This window comes from Nuphar pumila, chromosome 12 (assembly GCF_984573655.1).
Source record: "Nuphar pumila chromosome 12, dmNupPumi1.hap1.1, whole genome shotgun sequence".
Taxonomy (NCBI): domain Eukaryota; kingdom Viridiplantae; phylum Streptophyta; class Magnoliopsida; order Nymphaeales; family Nymphaeaceae; genus Nuphar; species Nuphar pumila.
Genome location: NC_143260.1, coordinates 4,814,767 through 4,833,886, shown reverse-complemented (window position 1 = coordinate 4,833,886; position 19,120 = coordinate 4,814,767). Strand labels below are relative to the sequence as shown.

The window sequence follows — 19,120 nt, the reverse complement described above, 5'->3', positions numbered from 1 at the left end:
AATGTTTGGGGGTATTTGAAAATTTTCTTAGTATTAGATCAGGGCGGTATTTTGCAAATCTCACGATAGTATCAGGATTTTTTACAGCCTACAAAAATCTCGTGACATTGAGGTTTTAAAAATACCGGCGATATTTGTGGAGAGAGAGAGAGAGGGGCGTATCATATCTCATTCATCCTTGGTTTATAAATCATTAACATGAATGTCGTTATTGGAAAATTCTCATCAAAGAAAAACTTGAGGAGAAATTAAATATCAATAAATCTTGAAAAATTAACAATCTACTTAAATTTCAAAAAAATATACAACAACAACAACAACTACGCCTTCATCCCAAAACAATTGGGGTCGGCGATATGAACCAACAAAGAAAATCATTATGGGTCTTCCACATGAATCATTCTCCTCCATTCATTTCTATCCAATGCCATGTCCTCGGTGAGGTTCAAAGCATTCATATCCTTTCTTATCACCTCCATTCATGTCTTCTTAGGCCTACCCGACCTCTTTTAACTAATATATTTTCCCATTTTTCCATCCTTCTAACTGAAGCATCATTAGGCCTTCGTCGAATATGTCCAAACCACCGTAAACGATTCTCTCTCATCTTATTTTCAATGGGTGCAACGCCTACCTTCTTACGTATGTCCTTGTTCCGAATCTTATCTTTTATTATATTTCCACACATCTATCTCAGCATACGCATCTCAGCTACACTCATTTTTTGAATATGATATCTCTTGGCAGGCCAACATTCCGTAGTAAAACGAGCCTAATAATCGTTCTATAAAACTTTTCATTCAACCGCAATGGCATTCTACGATCTCACAACACTCCAGTTGCACTCTTTCATTTTATTCACCCAACCTTTATCCTATGATTTACATCTTCATCAATTTCTCCGTACTTTTGAATATAGATCCCAAATATTTGAAAGAATCACACTTTTGAATGATAGATCCCAAATTTCAAAAAAATATAAAAAAATTAATTAAAATATATGAAGACATTAAAATATAATAAATATATAAGAAAATAAAAATATCGTGCTTGATAACCGCGTAATAATATTCTGATAAAAAACACGATATTTGCAAAACAGGCGTTTTTTTTTAAATGTCGCGTTTCTCACGGCATTATGATTTAAGCCAATCTTGCGATAAAATGGGGAGATTTTAATTGAATGGCCGATATTTATGACTATGTTATAAACCCTTCGCTGCCTCTCTAAACGCCCACAATGGCGGTCATCTTCTCCGATCTCCACACTGAAGATGGCCTTAATCACTTCAACCAATTCCTCTCCAACAAGTCCTACATCTCCGGGTGCCCCCCAAATCCTTCCTTCCTTCTTCCTCGCTCTCTTCGTCTTTTGGGGTCTTGGTTTGTTTTTTCTTATGGATCCATTACTCTGGTTTTCATCTAAATTTCTTCCTCCTCTTCCTTTTTTTATTAATCTTTGAATATCTTATTTTTTTTGGTACATGGTTTGATGAATCTTTGGGGGTTATGGTAGAGATCAGCTGAGTAAGGACGACATCAGGGTCTTTGCAGCCATCGCGAAGGCGCCCGGCGGCGAGTTCCCGAACGTCGGCCGGTGGTACGAGAGCGTCTCTTGCAGTCTCTCGGCAAGGTTTGATCCTTTTTTTATTTGATTTCCTGTATAATTTTTTGGTGTTGTGGATTCTTTCGTTTTCATTTCGGGGTGTGCTTCTTCTTTCCTTTCTGATACTTGGTTTGGTGGAATTAGGACATTGGATACTTGGTTTTGTGTGTTTATTGATTTCGTGTTGGGAGTATGATTTTGGGTGCGTTGGTTTATCAATGAATGATGATGCATTGGTAATTCGGCTGGTTGTAAACATCGAAAATTTTGGCAGATTTCATGATCTTGTAGGAATAATTTACTTGTTTTCTCCATGAAAAACAACCATGGTGAACATTGAAATCGAGAAGGTGGTAGGGAGATGAGGGATGTGACCAGAATTCTGTCATAGGATAACAAACATACATTTAGAGTTCATTGAAGGGGTAGGGACTACAAATAGTTATAATTTAAATGTAGTCCATGACTGAGCTATGTTTAGGCCGCTGACAGCGGCTTAGCTGGTCGGTTTTGCAAATAATTGCATCCTTTTGATGGATATCATTTTCTTGGTGATGGTGGTGGCGCTTGTTGGACGGTAAGCATCTGAAGTTTTCGATTGTCTTTCTTATACATTTTCAGTAGTCAGCTGCCGTTTGGCTGGGGTGATTATTAAGCTTTGATTGTTGTGGGCATACGTCTTTGATTTAGTTTTCTGTCTAGAAAAGAGATATTGGTGGTTTTCTAAACCTAGTCTCTTAGTGTGTTACTTGGAATATGGAAACACGAGTCATTTTAGGCTATCACATTTTTTTGGTTCTTGCATGATTAGGATGTTTGTTCAAAACAACAACAACAACAACTACGCCTTCATCCCAAAACAATTGGGGTCAGCGATATGAACCAAAAAAGAAATTCATTTTGGGTCTTCCACATGAATCCTTTTCCTCCAATCATTTCTATCCAACGCCATGTCCTCGGTGAGGTTCAAAGCATTCATATCCTTTCCTATCATCTCCATCCAAGTCTTCCTAGGCCTACCCCGACCTCTTTTAACTAATATATTTTCCCATTTCTCCAACCTTCTAACTGGAGCATCATTAGGCCTTCGCCGAATATGTCCAAACCACCGTAAACGATTCTCTCGCATCTTATTTTCAATGGGTGCAACACCTACCTTCTTACGTATCTCTTCGTTCCGAATCTTATCTTTTATTGTATTTCCACACATCCATCTAAGCATCCGCATCTCAGCTACACTCATTTTTTGAATATGATGTCTCTTGGCAGCCCAACATTCCGTACCATATAGTAAAGCGGGTCTAATAGTCGTCCTATAAAACTTTCCCTTCAACCGCAATGGCATTCTACGATCGCACAGCACTCCAGTAGCACTTTTCCATTTCCGCACTTGTGGAGGGGTGAAGGAGTAGTAACCAATGTCCGCACTTGTGGAGGGGTGACAACCAATTTTCCGATAACGGTTGGGTTACATCAAGGATCTGCTTTAAGCCCTTTCCTATTTGCCATAGTGATGGATGAGCTTACGAGATCAATTCAAGAAAATGTACCGTGGTGTATGTTGTTTGCTGATGATATTGTTTTGATTGATGAGTCTAGAGCTGGGGTTAATGCTAAGTTAGAATTATGGAGACAGACATTGGAAGCTAGAGGTTTTAAGTTGAGTAAGAGTAAGACTGAATATATGGAATGTCGGTTTAGTAAGCAACGAAGTAGGGATGGGAGTGTAGTGAAGCTTGGTGAGCAAGATATACCGGTGAATGATTATTTCAAATATTTGGGATCCATCATTCAAAAGTATGGAGAAATTGATGGAGATGTAAATCATAGGATAAAGGTTGGGTGGATGAAATGGAAAAGGATGTTTGTTATGCTTTTATTTAATTTGTAAGTAATTAAATTAATTTTGCTTCTTATTGGATAAAAAGAACGAGATTAAATGTGTCTCTACCATTGGTCATCGGTAGGCTGCTAACCTGCATTGTTTTGACCAAGGTTGTCTCTATCGTACCATATCGTATGATACAGTACAATACATATTGTTACTATAAGGGAAAACGATATGATACGATACATACTCGTATCGCGTAACGATACTACTTGTATCGTACGATACGAGCTCAGTGCACTTAAAAAGGGTTTGCATCATAATTTTACGGTTTTGGATTTTAAAGACCTCTTGAGGGCTGAATCCCTCATTTGTATAGATGCCATTAGAGGGAAACCCATGCACCTTAGGAGCCATGAGAGCGATTTGGGGGCGATACATGCACAAGAAAAAGGGTTTTTGCGATCTTCTTAAGTAAGAGTGCATTTTCACCTTTTTTTCCACTCAAGGAAGTAGATTGAGGTAAAAAAAATCTTAATTCTTTGTTTTTTATTGAGTCTTTTTTTGGAGAAAGATGTTGGCTGATGCTAGTAGTGTCTTCTAGAACACAAAAAGAAGAGGGGAAGGAGAAAGAGGAGGAGGACAAAGGAGTTCTTCAAGAGCAGGTAGAGTTAGGGGCTCTATTAGGTCTTCTTATCCGACATTCATACTACTATAACTCCTCAACATTTAGTCGAGCAAGCGAATGTCACAGTCGTTGATATTCGTACAGTTAGGACTAGAGTTGTCGGTCGAAGAAGCAGGAGTAGGAAGCGAGACACTTCCAAAATTTTAGGAAGCGCATGATTTCTTAGAAACGAATCAGGAATCATCTCAAAAGTGACTTAGGAAGCGAAAAAAGAGAAAAAAGTAAGAAAAACAAAAATAAATGAAAAATAAGAGGAATCGAGCTTCCCGTAAATGGGAAGTGCTTCCAATTTTTTTAGGTGCTTCCTGGCATGTTTTAGAAGTGCCACATTTCGTGCTTCTGAAACACGCTTCCCTATGTACTATGGCGCTCTCGGTAACCCTGGTTAGGACTTAAGTTTGTTATGTGTGTGTAAACTTGTCAAATATTTGTATGTATGCCTATATTTTTATTTGGTGGTTAATTGATTATTTTTATTTTAGATATTTCGATGTCGTCTTCACATTCATGTCATAGAGATGATCCTGCAAAAACATAAATGATGTACCATGACCAGGGTCATTATTGAGATGCGTGTTTTATGATGCTATTATTAGCAGTGGGCTGCATAGATTTAAGCAACATATTGTAGGTCTTCATCAAAAGGTACGTCCATGTGATTCTTCATCTATTTTTTGAACTAGAAGCAATTGAAAAAAGAAGAATGTTGCAAAAATGCAAAGAAGAAAAACTTTCAACCATTGTTGCAGATTTTGAAGATGAGGATGATGACCCACTTGCCAAAAAAGTGAGAATATGAAGAAGTGGTGGCATGGCATTGGATGCAACAATGTGGATTTTCTGTCATAATTCTTGGTATGTAAAAAAATAGGATCTTTATAGGTTAGACTTTAGAGATGAAGATTAGCATATAAGACATTGGTTTCATGTGATGTTTTTAGTTATCATGGACTCTCAATATTTTAATTATGACTTATGACATTTTAGTATGACTTGGATGTGAATTTAATATTGTTAAGACTTTAATTGTGTTTAAAATATGTAGTTGCCTTTTATTTACATTGTCAGATATCAGTTGCATGGTTTGTTTCATGCGTTATGATTTTTTTTTATGTTTTTTGCTAATTTTTTCTGATTTTTCTTGATTTTGGGGGATTTTTTGAGAATTTATATTAAAAATTTATGATTTTTTACAATATGATGTGATACATATCTTATTTTGGGTCTGACAGATATGGGTAACAATACGATACTTACAACCTTGGTTTTGATAGTTATTACAACAATCCATGGCCTAGCATGCCCAAGGTCTAGAAGCAAAATGGTGATGGAGCTAATTAAGTTGAGCTTCTTCTGTTATTGTATTTTTATGTTAGCTAGTAGTGTTTTGTCAGGGAAGTGTTTATACCTGCTGTTTCTAGAGTGCCACTTTTGACTTAGTTGTAAGTACTAAGTAGGAGCTATTTTGTCGCCTGTTATATGCACTTTAAGCCATTAGAATGAACATGCATACTGCATCTAGATGCTAACTGTTGTGAATTGCTTTTCATATCATCAAGAAGTGTTTCACCCAGAGTTTAAAGGGAGGGAACTGTTGACCAAACTAGGCGGGGCGTTTCCTAAGTCATCTATTAAAGGATGGTCTTTACTAGTATGAGAATCAAAGTATCAAACCAATTAAATCAGAATATGCTTAATTAGTGACATGCTGGTTTATGTTACACATTGGCAAAATCCGATGTATTGTTGGGGAGGTCAAGAAAGGTCAACAAGAAGTGTTACCTGAAGGGAGAGTTGGATAGAAGCATGAAGAAAATATTGTAAAGTACCACTGAGAAGAAAGGAACTAGGTCCTCCTCCTCCTGGTATTGGTTAAAAGTCATCATCATACTCAGAGCTCCGTATGTCATTCTATACTCTTTAGGTAGTTTCTAAAACATTTATGGACAATGTTGGGAGGACTTGAATTTGAACCTTAGCATGTCTGTCTATGCTCATGTATCAGTAGTTTGATCTATAAAATATCAGGGACTATTGTTCTCACTATGGGCTTCATCCTTTTGTTTTCCCCTTCCATTATCCTTTTCTTGACCAATTTATCTTTAACTTGCTGTATCTCTGTTGGGTGCTGAAACTTTGATGTTATCTTGAAGTTATGTAGTCATTTTTACGGTACGATGAAATCTCCTTTCCATGTTACTGAGAATGTACTGATAGAGTCGGTGCTTTGCTTGTTTCTATTTTGTGTCATGGTGACTCACAGTTGATCAATGCAGGTTTCCTGGCAAAAGTGTTGGAGTCAGAATAACTGGTCAAGCATCTGCAGGTGCACGTGTTGAGAAAGTTAAAGAGGTCTACACATTCTTGTTTCTTATGTTCTGCAGCTTATATTCATGTGGTGCACATATCATATACATGCATACGAAACCAGTCCTGCAGTTCTATATGTATAAACACACACACACACACACACACACACACACACACACACACACACACACACACACACACGGGCGTGATGTTCAAATGCCTTGCTGACTTGTTATGGTTTTTAGGCCACACCAGAGGGAGATGATGATGACTTGGATCTTTTCGGTGATGAGACTGAGCAGGAGAAAAATGCTGCAGAAGAGCGGGAGGCAGCTGTTAAAGCATCTTCCAAGAAAAAAGCGAGTAAGACTTTCTTCTGATTTTGTTGATGTTCACATTGGTCTTCAGTAAGAAAAGATGAAAAACAAATAAATGAAAAAAAATGTCAAGATTGATTATGTTAAACTACCTTAGGCTGATAGTGAGGAATTAGTTGTGATTCTATTCTAACATCAGCTTATCTTATATAGTGATCCTTATGTCAAAAGAAATGTTGCTTTACACGTTAAGGAAAATATGATTTCTAGTAGACAGTTAACCCTTGAGTCATTTGAGTATATCAATTGTGTTGCCAACATCTTATTGTGTTCTCATTGTCTTGTTTTTTTTTTCCTGGTTCAACTTTAGGTGGAAAATCCTCTGTTCTTTTGGATGTGAAGCCATGGGATGACGAAACTGACATGCAGAAGCTGGAAGAGGCCGTTCGGAGCATCCAAATGCCAGGCCTTTTATGGGGAGCATGTACTATTTCCTGTTTTTGCTTTTTCTCCTCACCCCTCTTTTTTATTGCACTGCTCCTCTTTGTGCATCTGTGAAAATGTAGATATTAATTCAGTTCCCATTTACAGCAAAACTCGCTCCGGTTGGTTATGGCATAAAGAAGCTGCAGATCATGATGACCATTGAGGATGATCTTGTTTCTGTTGACTCCCTTATAGAGGAGCACCTCACAGTTGAGCCAGCAAATGAATACATACAGAGCTGTGACATCGTTGCTTTCAACAAAATCTAGACATGGTGAAATCAACCATTTGGTTATTGTTATGTCACTTTCTATTTAGGGGTTAAAATTCTTTATCTTCTGGGTATTTAGTTGCAAATCTTGCCGGCTGTGGCATCAGACATTCTTATACAGCTGAGGGGTTTGTTTTGGGTAATTTAATATCATGATAATCTTATTAATATCGTCTTTAAGTGAGATCATTGTGTTAATTTCAGGTAGTGTTTTATTTTTGAGTCTCAGTGATCATCCTAAACAATAGTTTGCAATTAAAATATTCTGCCATGGGATGCCATGCTACATGGATTCGATCGATCCTGGGCCTTCAGCTTGACAGAGGACCCCGCTTACCACATGTGATACGACCTCGGTGGTTCCAAATCCAGTGTTTTGGCAATACCATTGTTCCTAAACAGCAGAGAGCATGAGAGCTCTGTCTGAATCACAACACACCTCCCACTCAAGGCTCTGTTTGGGAGCCCACCGAGGGCGCCACCAGTGATAAGAGGGATTCCATAGTCACTAAAATTGTTTGGGAGGAAGGCATTTGCAGGAATCGTGGTAACTGGCTTAGCATTCCACGTTGGCAATACCCACCCATTTCCTCAAACCAACTGCATTCATGAGGAGGTGGTAATTACCAAAGTTCATGCCAACTGCTACTCCGGCTGCCGGTTCAAATTCTCCCACTACCTCCACGACTGCCCTCGCTGGCAATAGGCCACTCATGCTGTTCTGCACATTTTCATGTTACCCAAACAACTTAGTGTAGGAAATGGCCCCAAAGGGGCTTGGCGTAGTGGGATTGGGCCTAGACCTCTAGGCAGGCGGTCTAGATTCAAATCTCATTCATAGGTGAAACCAAAATGCTTTGCTTCAATGGGTATATGTATTTCTTAAAAAAATTTGTGCTTTTTGCCAAACATGACTTCTTAGGACCAGTAGTCTGTTGCCATTTCCAAAGCTACGTTCCAGGGATGATACAATCTGCTGTTGGTGTTGTTTCATCCTACATATTATTTTTAATTAAACATTATGCTGTGTTCTATGTTAGTAACCGAAACATCAACAATCATGCAAGCAAACAGCCACATTCTTTTCATCTTAAGTCAGCCCAACTTACACAGACGCATCCATCCATGTGATGAACTGCATCCAGCCTCCATGGTCGGACTGTTTATATGCTACTTAAATGGATATTGGAAATGATGTATGAAGTAGGAACGATAGAGCGAATGCTAAAAATTAGAATGAAGCACAAAGCAAGGGTACGTTTTGGAAGTGATTGTGAAGTGAAAAGGGAAACGTGTATCAAGCGATGAGAAACTAACAAGAAATTACTTAAAAAGGCAAAAAATGATATAAAATCGAGGCTTGTCATATATATATTAATATAAAAAACATAAAAAATAAAGAGGAAGTGAGTGGAAAATAATAGGATTTGGGTGGGAACTGCAAGGAAAATGATTTAAAAAGTGAGTGTGAAGTGTGTTTCCTATACAACAACAACAACTAGGCCTTTATCCCAAAACAATTGGGGTCGGCGATATGAACAAAAAAAGAAAATCATTTTGGGTCTTCCACATGAATCCTTCTCCTCCAATCATTTTTATTCAATGTCATGTCCTCGGTGAGGTTCAAAGCATTCACATCCTTTCCTATCATCTCCATCCATGTCTTCCTAGGCCTACCCCGACCTCTTTTAACTAATATATATTTTTTATTTCTCCATCTTTCTAACTAGAGCATCATTAGGCCTTCGCCAAATATGTCCAAACCACCGTAAACGATTCTCTCTCATCTTATTTTCAATGAATGCAACGCCTACCTTCTTACGTATCTCCTCGTTCTGAATCTTATCTTTTATTGTATTTTCACACATCCATCTAAGCATACGCAACTACACTCATTTTTTGAATATGATGTCTCTTGGCAGCCCAACATTCCATACCATATAGTAAAGCGGGTCTAATAGTCGTCCTATAAAACTTTTCCTTCAACCACAATGGCATTGTACGATCGCACAACACTACAGTTGCACTTTTTCATTTCATCCACCCAACATTTATCCTATGATTTACATCTCCATCAATTTATTCATACTTTTGAATGATAGATTCCAAATATTTGAAACAATCATCCACCGGTATTTCTTGCTCACCAAACTTCACTACACTCCCATCACTACTTCATTGCTTACTAAATCGACATTCCATATATTCTGTCTTACTCTTACTCAACTTAAAACCTCTTGCTTCCAATGTCTGTCTCCATAATTCTAACTTAGCATTAACCTCGGCTCTAGAATCATCAATCAAAACAATATCATCAGCAAACAACATACACCACGACACATTTTCTTGAATTGATCTCCTAAGCTCATCCATCACTATAGCAAATAGGAAAGGGCTTAAAGCAGATCCTTGATGTAACCCAACCGTTATAGGAAAATTGGTTGTCACCCCTCCACAAGTGCGGACATTGGTTACTACTCCTTTATACATATATTTAATTATACTAATGTACTTGAGAGACACACCTTTCTTCATCATTGTCCACCAGAGAACGTCCCTAGGTACTCTATCGTATGTCTTCTCCAAATCAATAAAAACCATATGCAAATCTTTGTTCATCTCTCTATTTCTCTCAATAAGTTGTCTAAGAAGATGTATAGCTTTCATAGTTGATCTTCCAGGCATAAAACCAAATTGATTCTTCGATATCATGACAACCTTCCTCAACCTAGACTCAATCACCCTCTCCCAAAGTTTCATAGTATGACTCATGAGTTTTATACCACGATAGTTTGTACAATCATGTATATCACCCTTATTCTTATATAGAGGCACCAAAGTACTCTTCCTCCACTCATTAGGCATCTTATTTGTCCGTCAAATCTTGTTAAAAAGATTTGTCAACTGTTATAAACCTTTCTCTCCCAAGCATTTTCAAGCCTCGATAGGTATACCATCTGGGTCAACTGCCCTTTTTTATTTCATTTTCTTCAAAGCCTCTGCAATTTCTTTTTTTTGAATCTTGCGCACGAAGTCACGACTCATCTCATGAAAAGGAATGGAGAAGTCTCCAAGATCCTGAGCATGACTTCCATTAAATAGCTTATCAAAATAATCTTTTCATCTCTCCTTAATCTCCTCATCTTTGATACATCTAACCATACTCAGATCCCTCGATTTCCTATCTCTCGTCTTTGCAAGCCTTTAAATATCCTTATCGCTCTCTTTGGCATCCAACTTGTCATAAACCTCCTTATATACGTTATCCCTCGCATTTTGAACTACTTTTTTAGCTTCCTTCTTTGCTATCATATATTTCTCCAAATTCTTATTATCACGACTCTTACTTAAATTTTTATAACACTCTCTTTTAACTTTAATAGCTAATTTGACATCCTCGTCCCACCATAATGTATCATTACCTAACAGTGCACCACATTTAGACTCACCCAATACTCCCTTAGCCACCTTTCTCATGCCACTCGTTATCTTATTCTACATTGATTTTGAATCCTCCTCGAGACACCAATCAGCTTCCTTAACTACCTGATCTACAAACATTCCTTGTTTAGCTCCTTTCAGTGCCCACCACTTAATTCTAGGATCTATCCTATGTTTATCCATTTTGCAACATTGTCTAATTATAAGATCTAAAATTAAGACTCTATGTTGTGTAGCTACACTTTCTCCCGGTATAACCTTACAATCGATGCAACAACCCCTATCTCTCTTTCTAAGTAGAAAAAAATCTATCTGACTCGTATTAAGCACACTTTTAAATGTTACTAGGTGAGATTCTCTTTTCCTAAACCAAGTGTTTGCTAAGATCATATCATAGGACAAACCAAAATCTAAAATCCTTTCTCCACTTTCGTTTCTTTCTCCTATACCATAGCCTCCATGGATACTCTCAAATTCATCCCTACTAATGCCTACATGTCCATTAAGGTCACCGCCGATAAAAAACTTTTCTCCATAAGGTATCTCTTGTACTACTCCATCTAAATCTTTCTAAAATTGACGCTTAATGGAATCATCTAAACCTACTTGAGGTGCATAAACACTAATAATATTAATAATATCCGTACCTAATACTAATTTAATAAGTAAAATCCTATCACCCTTTCTACGGACCTCAACTATATTATCTATAAACTCACGACTCATAACAATTCATACTCCATTCATATTCTTATTTATTCATGTATACTAAATCTTATATCCCCAAGGTTCTATCACTTTTGCTTTCTCACCTACTCATTTGGTCTCTTGTAGACATAAAATATCAATCTTTCTCCTACACATAACATCTACTAACTCTACCAACTTACTAGTTAAAGACCATATGTTCCAAGTGGCTAACCTAATTGTATGGTCTTGGACTAACTTCTTTACCTCCACCCGTCCAACAAAGTGAGGGAACCATTGCCTATTTTACACCACACCCGAGCGCCGGTGTGACGCATCGCTTTTGAGCGACGACCTAGCAACCCTTGCTCATTTATCACTGCCTCCAGACCTATAGAGTACAATGTGTCGCTCAGTAGGGAACACCCCAACGAAATTCTCATATTGGTTCATATTCATAGGGTATGACTAAGTTTTTATGCTGGCTGTCACTGGCCTACCGCAACCCTCCTCCTTTATCCGGGCTTGGGACCAGCAGTGTATCACGGAGTTAAGCTATAATACAGGAAATAAACTTCCCACTTCAAAAACAAAGGGTTCCACAATTTCTTTTGGGGGACATTGATGCTCTATATGAATGTCATTTAGAGCATAATGAGTGGACGACTGAGATTAAAAAAAAGGACTGGTTGGATGTTGTTGATCGCATGGACTCCTGATGGTATTACCCTTAAAGGCACCCCTGGCCTCATCTGCTATCAAGTCAATCGAGGCAATTTTGCAGATCTCCGTATCAAAAAAAGCTCAGTGATCTGAAAAATATTGGCTGCATACCTTCTTGGTACAGGTAGAACGTTGGAGACTGGTGGATAAATTAATTAAATCTGATATTATTGGGTGTTTTGATTGAAATATCTAAAAATATAAAAACAATTTAAGTGTTTTTTATCACATTAATATCGCAATAAACTCACAATATTTTGAAAACTGCTGACATTTTAAAAACACTGATTTTTTAGGTAGTTACAGCCATAGTTGCATTGGTACTCGATACACCCAAGCGTATCGCATGTTATTCTTATCAGTACCAGATACTAGTAAGAAACTCAGTTATGAAACCATTCTCAATTACTTGAAAAACATGTACCAATTTGCATAGAAACATGTTTCTATAACATTATAAATGAATATCATGTTGGTTTCTATTAGCAATTTTGCATACAAAAAACAATTTTCATTTTCTAAAGACATTATTTTTATTAGGATTTTTTAATATTATAACTCATAAAAGAATTATTATACAACAATAATTAATTTACATATTCTGTTTAATTATTTTAATTTGTAGGCATCTTTGTAAAAATTTACACACTGTATCAATTTTTTAGAAGCTCGTACCAATTCTTTTGGAAACTGTATTAACATTTATTAGAAACCCGTATTACTATTTTTTGGAATCGTATGAATGTGTTTCAAATAAAAACATACCCTAAACTTTTTAAACCCTCACGCACCAGTACTCGTTTCTGGCGACTGTGGTACCAGCTTCTGAAAATAATAGAATAGAAAATTTGGTATTTTAAAACTATCGCTGATGGGAACAGGCACAGCCTTAGCCTCTTGTAACAAGTGAACTTGGTGAACTATAGAAAAAATGAAGTTGGTGAAAAAGCTATAAGACGGTCATTTATGAGGGTGGGGTTTGTTACACTTGCGCACGAGGGCTCTCATTCTTCCTCTCAAAAGAAAAAAAAAAGATCTCCCTTTCATCAGGATCCAAACCCAACCATGGAGACAACAATGGCAAGGCTGAGGTCTGATAACCCCCTGGGAAAAGCTCCAAAACAGAGCCATCTAGCCAATCAGCACAGCTTGGGAAAAAGATCACAAACAGTCATTCTCTCTGTAAATCCCCCGAGGGAATCCGATCAAGTTTCTCGAGCCGAATATTCCTGCCAATGCAGAGAAGCAGTGAACATGTTCGTCCCGGACCTTGGAATGCCTGTTGTTTTACCCAACACTGGAGATGTATGTAGCATGTTTGGTTTTCATAAATAGGAAAGGATTGTCTTTTATAATTTACCTGGAGCATGCAGCATTTTTTATGGAATGTAGATGCTTCCAAGCAAAATTCCCAACTTCACAAAGATCACACTTTTCATAACTTGGAACAAGCTAACAGTCGAACCAAGATAATTTGAAACCAACCATAAATATTAAAAATATACCCCTATGCAATTTTTCGGAACAATGCTGAAAGCCTAACATGCGATGCTCACCGCAGCACACATCGATGGCTGATTGAACCAGGAGAAGAGGTTTACTACAAATCACAGGCAGGAGCACAGGTGGGCGAGTCACAACTTGTGGCAATCATACACGAATTCTAGGAATGACAAGCAAACGGCATCTCGATCACGATTACAAGACGGAATATTGTGAATTGTTGGATTTAGGATCGGGGTGTGCACATAGAGGACTCGAGAAGAAGAGGATTGTGAAGTTGATTAACGGCCTGCATCAGAGGAGATTCTTGAACCTCTTCAGTTGGTTTGTAGAGGCAGGGGGTTGAGGGCTGGAGAATTTAACCTCCTCTGGGTAGCTGTTATCCAGCCTAACTGTCCCATTGGATTCTTAAACATACTGAGAATCCAATGTGTAATGGGCCCCACCATGATCCTGGTGGTGCATATCTCAATGACCCACTAAGTGGGTCATTGGATTCCATGTAAGACCCATTTGACCACACTGGATCCAACATCTCCCACTTGGCCATATGAGGCGAATACCCATATTTATCATAATCAACGCATTATGTATTGCACTCGTGACATTATGAGGTTTACATACGCTAGTTTGATTTTTTTCTTCATGATATATCCCTATCATGAGATTATTCACAAACTAAGTTATTTTTCCATCATGTCATAAATTTTAAGTATTCATCATTCAGTGCATATTAAGTCATGCAGTCCATAAATACATCATAATATGGGTCTCACGTAGTCATGGGGTTCTTTAGCTCTTTCATGACTATTTTGGAGGCATGCACACTAGTAGAGTAATATAAAAATTATTAATTCATAAATATATGATTTGTCAAACATAGCAAATACTCTCACTTTTCATGTGCATTATCACATATTGATCACTACCTGATCATTTCAGATCAGTATATCCGGATCCAAAGTCACTAATGTGACTGTCCAACACCATTTAATATTTCATGTAGAGACTTTAAAACATGAAAAATATCCTTTCATGTATTTATACAAGCATACCGTAAAGAACATTGTTATTTAGCATTATATACACATAAATATCTTCACATGCATGTGTAAAATTATAATTTCGCTCTCACTTTTCCAATGCATTGCATTTAAGCAATATTCACATTAAGTCGTGACATCATACGGTTTTACATACACTAGTTGGATTTCTCCTTCATGATATATCTCTATCATGAGGTTATTCACAAATTAGGTTATTTTTTCATCATGAAGTAAGTCATAAATCTTATACCCAAATTCAATTTAGATATGCACCAAATCCATAATGTTAGATATGATAAGCCAATTACAAGGCTTTAATCAAACCAAAAGTTTGAACATTTAAGTTCAAATCCATTACCGGATCCTCATATATATATATATATATAGGTTATTTTTTCATCATGAAGTAAGTCATAAATCTCATACCCAAATTCAATTTAGATATGCACCAGATCCATAATGTTAGATATGATAAGCCAATTACAAGGCTTTAATCAAACCACAAGTTTGAACATTTAAGTTCAAATCCATTACCAGATCCTCATATATATATATATATATATATATATATATATCCAATTTTATTAGATTTGAAGGATTCCATATCCAAATCCGACTTGAGATGTTATCTATCAAGTCCAACACGAATAAAAAATGGATCTCCATACAAGTTTAAATAAAACCATGGATCTTACAGGATTTGACCATAATCCAAATTCATATATTTCAAATGCCAATGGATCCATATTACACATTCAGTATTCTACTTATCTGGATCTAACTGTGTAAATCTCAGATCCATACAAAATATATATCATTATTGGATCCAAATATCTAGCGTAACACTATCCAGATTTAACAAAAACTTGGATTAAATATAGATCCATATAGTATATATATATATATATATATATATATATATATATATATATATATATATATATATATATATATAGATTTGTCTCTAGATCAATTCTGGATCCATATCCCATATATACTTATTCGGATCTATCACAAAATTGGATCAAACTAGATCCATATTCAGTATCCTGGCATAATACTCAACCGGATCCAATCATAAATCTTGAATCAAATCAAGATCCGTATTCTATATATACTTAACTGGATTCAAAACATGAATCAAATCTAAGATCCATATCCATATTTGGGCATATCACTCAATTGAATCCAATCTAGATCAAACTTGATCCAAAACTAATTAAACTAGATCTATACTAACTCATATCATATATAGATCCATATAAAATCAGGACCCACAAAATTGGATCGATGTGTCAGATCCAAAATATGAATCACAATGTGAAGCATGAGAACAATGCAATAACTTAAAGAATTTCATGATTCAAAAGTTTTATCGGATCCAACGAGGTCTTTTATAAAAATACTTGTACCAACTGGATCTAAACCTGTCAGGATGACACTCTGGGAGGTATTCCACTAACCATAAGCACTTTTCTGCAAAATCAGAAAAGTTAGAGAGAGTTCTAAAAAACACATAACATTAGAAACATAATATTTCCAAGTTAAACAGAAAACTTTTGGCGGTCTTCTGTAATTTCAGAAAATATATCCTTGTCTTGGGTATTAACCAAGAGACAAGTTTGTTTGTTTTTTTTGAAATTTTCAAAAACTGTAAAAAAATAAGAGGTACCAAAATGTAATATCACATAAAAATATGGAGTAAATATGAAAAATGATAAAAAAAAAATAGATTAAGGGTTCTCAGGTTTTTGAGAAACCCTAACCCTTTTGTTTTCATTTTTTCCTTCTCTTTCGCAGGCTTTTCTATGGTCGGCGATGCGGCCGAGATTTCCAGCGAGAGTCTAGTGGAGATAAAACTTTGCAGGGAGATGCGGCAACTGCATCGCCTTTGGCGCAACCATCCAGGGCCTCCACCTCCCAATGGTCAGCCGGTCAGAGCCTCGCTGCACGTCGGCAGCTTCGGTGCCCTGACATCTACAGTAGGGTTTCTCCTCTGCCACTGTAGCTTCATTGCCTTCATCACCATCGACTCCATCCTCTTGATCGTCTGGCTTATATTCTGCTTCCAACTCCCCAATTTTACGGTCACCAGCTCCTCTATCACTGGCTTCAATGTCTCTAGCAACCAATTGGCGGCCAATTGGGACGTGAACATTACCGCCACAATGGGAACAAGAAGATGGGGATCGACTACAAGGGTATCCAGATCGTCGTTGCGTACCGCGGAGAGCACTTGGCTGACACCTCCCTTGCCCCTTTCTACTAGGAAAAATGCAACACCACCACGCTCTGTGCCAGCTTCACCGCGAACTCAAGGTATGCCTTTGACTGGACGACGGACCATTTTGATGGTCAACCTTGGTGTCGGGATTGGCGAGTTTTTCTCTCCTGACGCCTTCCTCGCCTCTGTGTGAGAATTCCGCCCTTTCGGCTCGCCCTTGTCGGTTCATCTCTGATTTTCGTTGCCACCCCGACTTCGAGTCTTCCTCCGAGAACACAGGTAGCTTAGCCGCTACCTCTCTCCGACGACACCGAGGGCTCTGCCCTCTCTTCGACAGTACCTCAGGTGTGAGGCTTTAGATGACGAGGTCTACGAAGGCTAACTAGAGGGACAGAGAGAGCAAAGGGTCTTTGTTCCTTCTCTCTGCAGACAGAGGAGGGAAGCTCCTCTATCGTATGAGAGATTGACAAAAACAAGGTGGTCGACCACTGGTCGATGACCCTGCATCTCATGGCAACACAGGGTTCTCCGCCGCCCCTCCCATTTGAGTGCCACCAGTTTCAGCTACTCCACCAGCCGAAGGAGGTGTAGGGGCATCCGTTCGTTTGGGTGATCCAAGCCAACGTGAGAAGCGGCTCTTTGTTCGGCGGCCCACCGCCGCCGACGGGTGACGATCTGTGGCTCGACTTGGTGCTAGAGGGGTTCGAGAAGCGGGTGGAAGAGAGGGGGCTTGGTGATATGCGGTTGGGCTCCGCAACTTCTTATCATGAACCATCGGTCGATCGGTGGGTTCTTGTCCCACTACGGGTGGAACTCGACGCTGGAGTCGTTCGTCCATGGGGTGACGATACTGGCGTGGCCCATCCGCGAGGACCAACACCAGACCACCATCCTGGTGGGCTTCGCGATCCAGTCCACCCGCGGTCGAGACGTGGTGAAAGGGGTGGAAAAGCTGATTGGCGACGCCGGGGTCAGGGAGTGCTCCACCCTAGTCAAGGCCATCTTCTCCAAGGGCTTCGCTCTCACCTCCTCAGCTTCGATCAATGCCTTCATCCATCTGTCTGAGTTAACAAGGCAAGGTCTAGGCCATTCGAGAGGAATATGACATCGTTGGTAGTTACGACAGCTGGCACCCAACGTCAGGTCAAATGCTACAAGCGAAAGCGTTGTCAAACCAACAAGCACAATTGCACACACCTAAAAAAGGAAAACCTAGCTCTAATACCACTGTTGAATTTAAGATCGGGGTGTGCATAGAAGACTCGAGGAGAAGAGGATTGTGAAGTTGACTAACGGCCTGCATTAGAGAAAATTTTTGAACCTCTTCAGTTGGTTTGCAAAGGCAGGAGGCTGAAGAATTTAACCTCCTCTGAGTAACCGTTATCCAGCCTAACTGTCCCATTGGATTCTCAAACATGCTAAGAATCCAATGTGTAATAGACCTCACCATGATCCCGATGGTGCATATCTCAATGATCCACTAAATGAGTCATTAGATTCCATGTGAGACCCATTTGACCACACTAAATCCAGAACATCCTCCAACACGAGAATGAACAAGCAAGCACCAAATGGGGATGACTACGCACACAAAACAAACCAACACAGCCAACCTTTGCTTGTCTTTCATTGAATACAACCCGCAAGAACCACGTTTCATATGAATGGACTCGAGTACAAAATCCCATGAATATCAAGAAAGACTGGTAGTAAAGTTAGCACCCTAGGAAACCAAGCTTTAAAGGGTTGTAAAGGGTTATGAAAAGATCAAATCCAGAAACATGAAACCATATCCAGGTTTATTCCACCACTTGGCTAAGAGTCTGGGTAACTTTTCATTTCAGTAACTCTCATAAAAGCATAATCTTTGAAACAAATGTTTGGAATCTGAAGATGAGAGAGGAGCCATGTAGCAAGACATGTAACAAGAACCAATGAAAAACGCAGCATGGACAAAATAAAGTAATTGCTCTAACCTCAACGCGAAAAG

The 19,120-nt window shown here is 38.4% G+C and overlaps 1 protein-coding gene across 1 annotated transcript; it reads left to right on the top strand.

Annotated features, from left to right (window-relative positions):
* Positions 1-1,240: 1,240 nt before the first annotated feature.
* Positions 1,241-7,627, top strand: LOC149819737 (elongation factor 1-beta 2-like). Its single transcript, XM_089983159.1, has 6 exons — positions 1,241-1,326; positions 1,517-1,633; positions 6,399-6,474; positions 6,678-6,795; positions 7,120-7,233; positions 7,341-7,627. The coding sequence occupies exons 1-6, from the start codon at positions 1,241-1,243 to the stop codon at positions 7,502-7,504; spliced, it is 675 nt and encodes a 224-aa protein (XP_089839285.1). The 3' UTR covers positions 7,505-7,627.
* The last annotated feature ends 11,493 nt before the right edge of the window (positions 7,628-19,120 follow it).

Excerpts from the sequence above, each read along its gene's own strand:
- LOC149819737 (XM_089983159.1), top strand. The coding sequence starts at position 1,241 with ATGGCGGTCATCTTCTCCGATCTCCACACTGAAGATGGCCTTAATCAC. Across the intron at positions 1,327-1,516 it reads AACAAGTCCTACATCTCCGG|AGATCAGCTGAGTAAGGACG; the intron begins GTGCCCCCCAAA and ends GGGTTATGGTAG. Across the intron at positions 6,796-7,119 it reads ATCTTCCAAGAAAAAAGCGA|GTGGAAAATCCTCTGTTCTT; the intron begins GTAAGACTTTCT and ends GTTCAACTTTAG.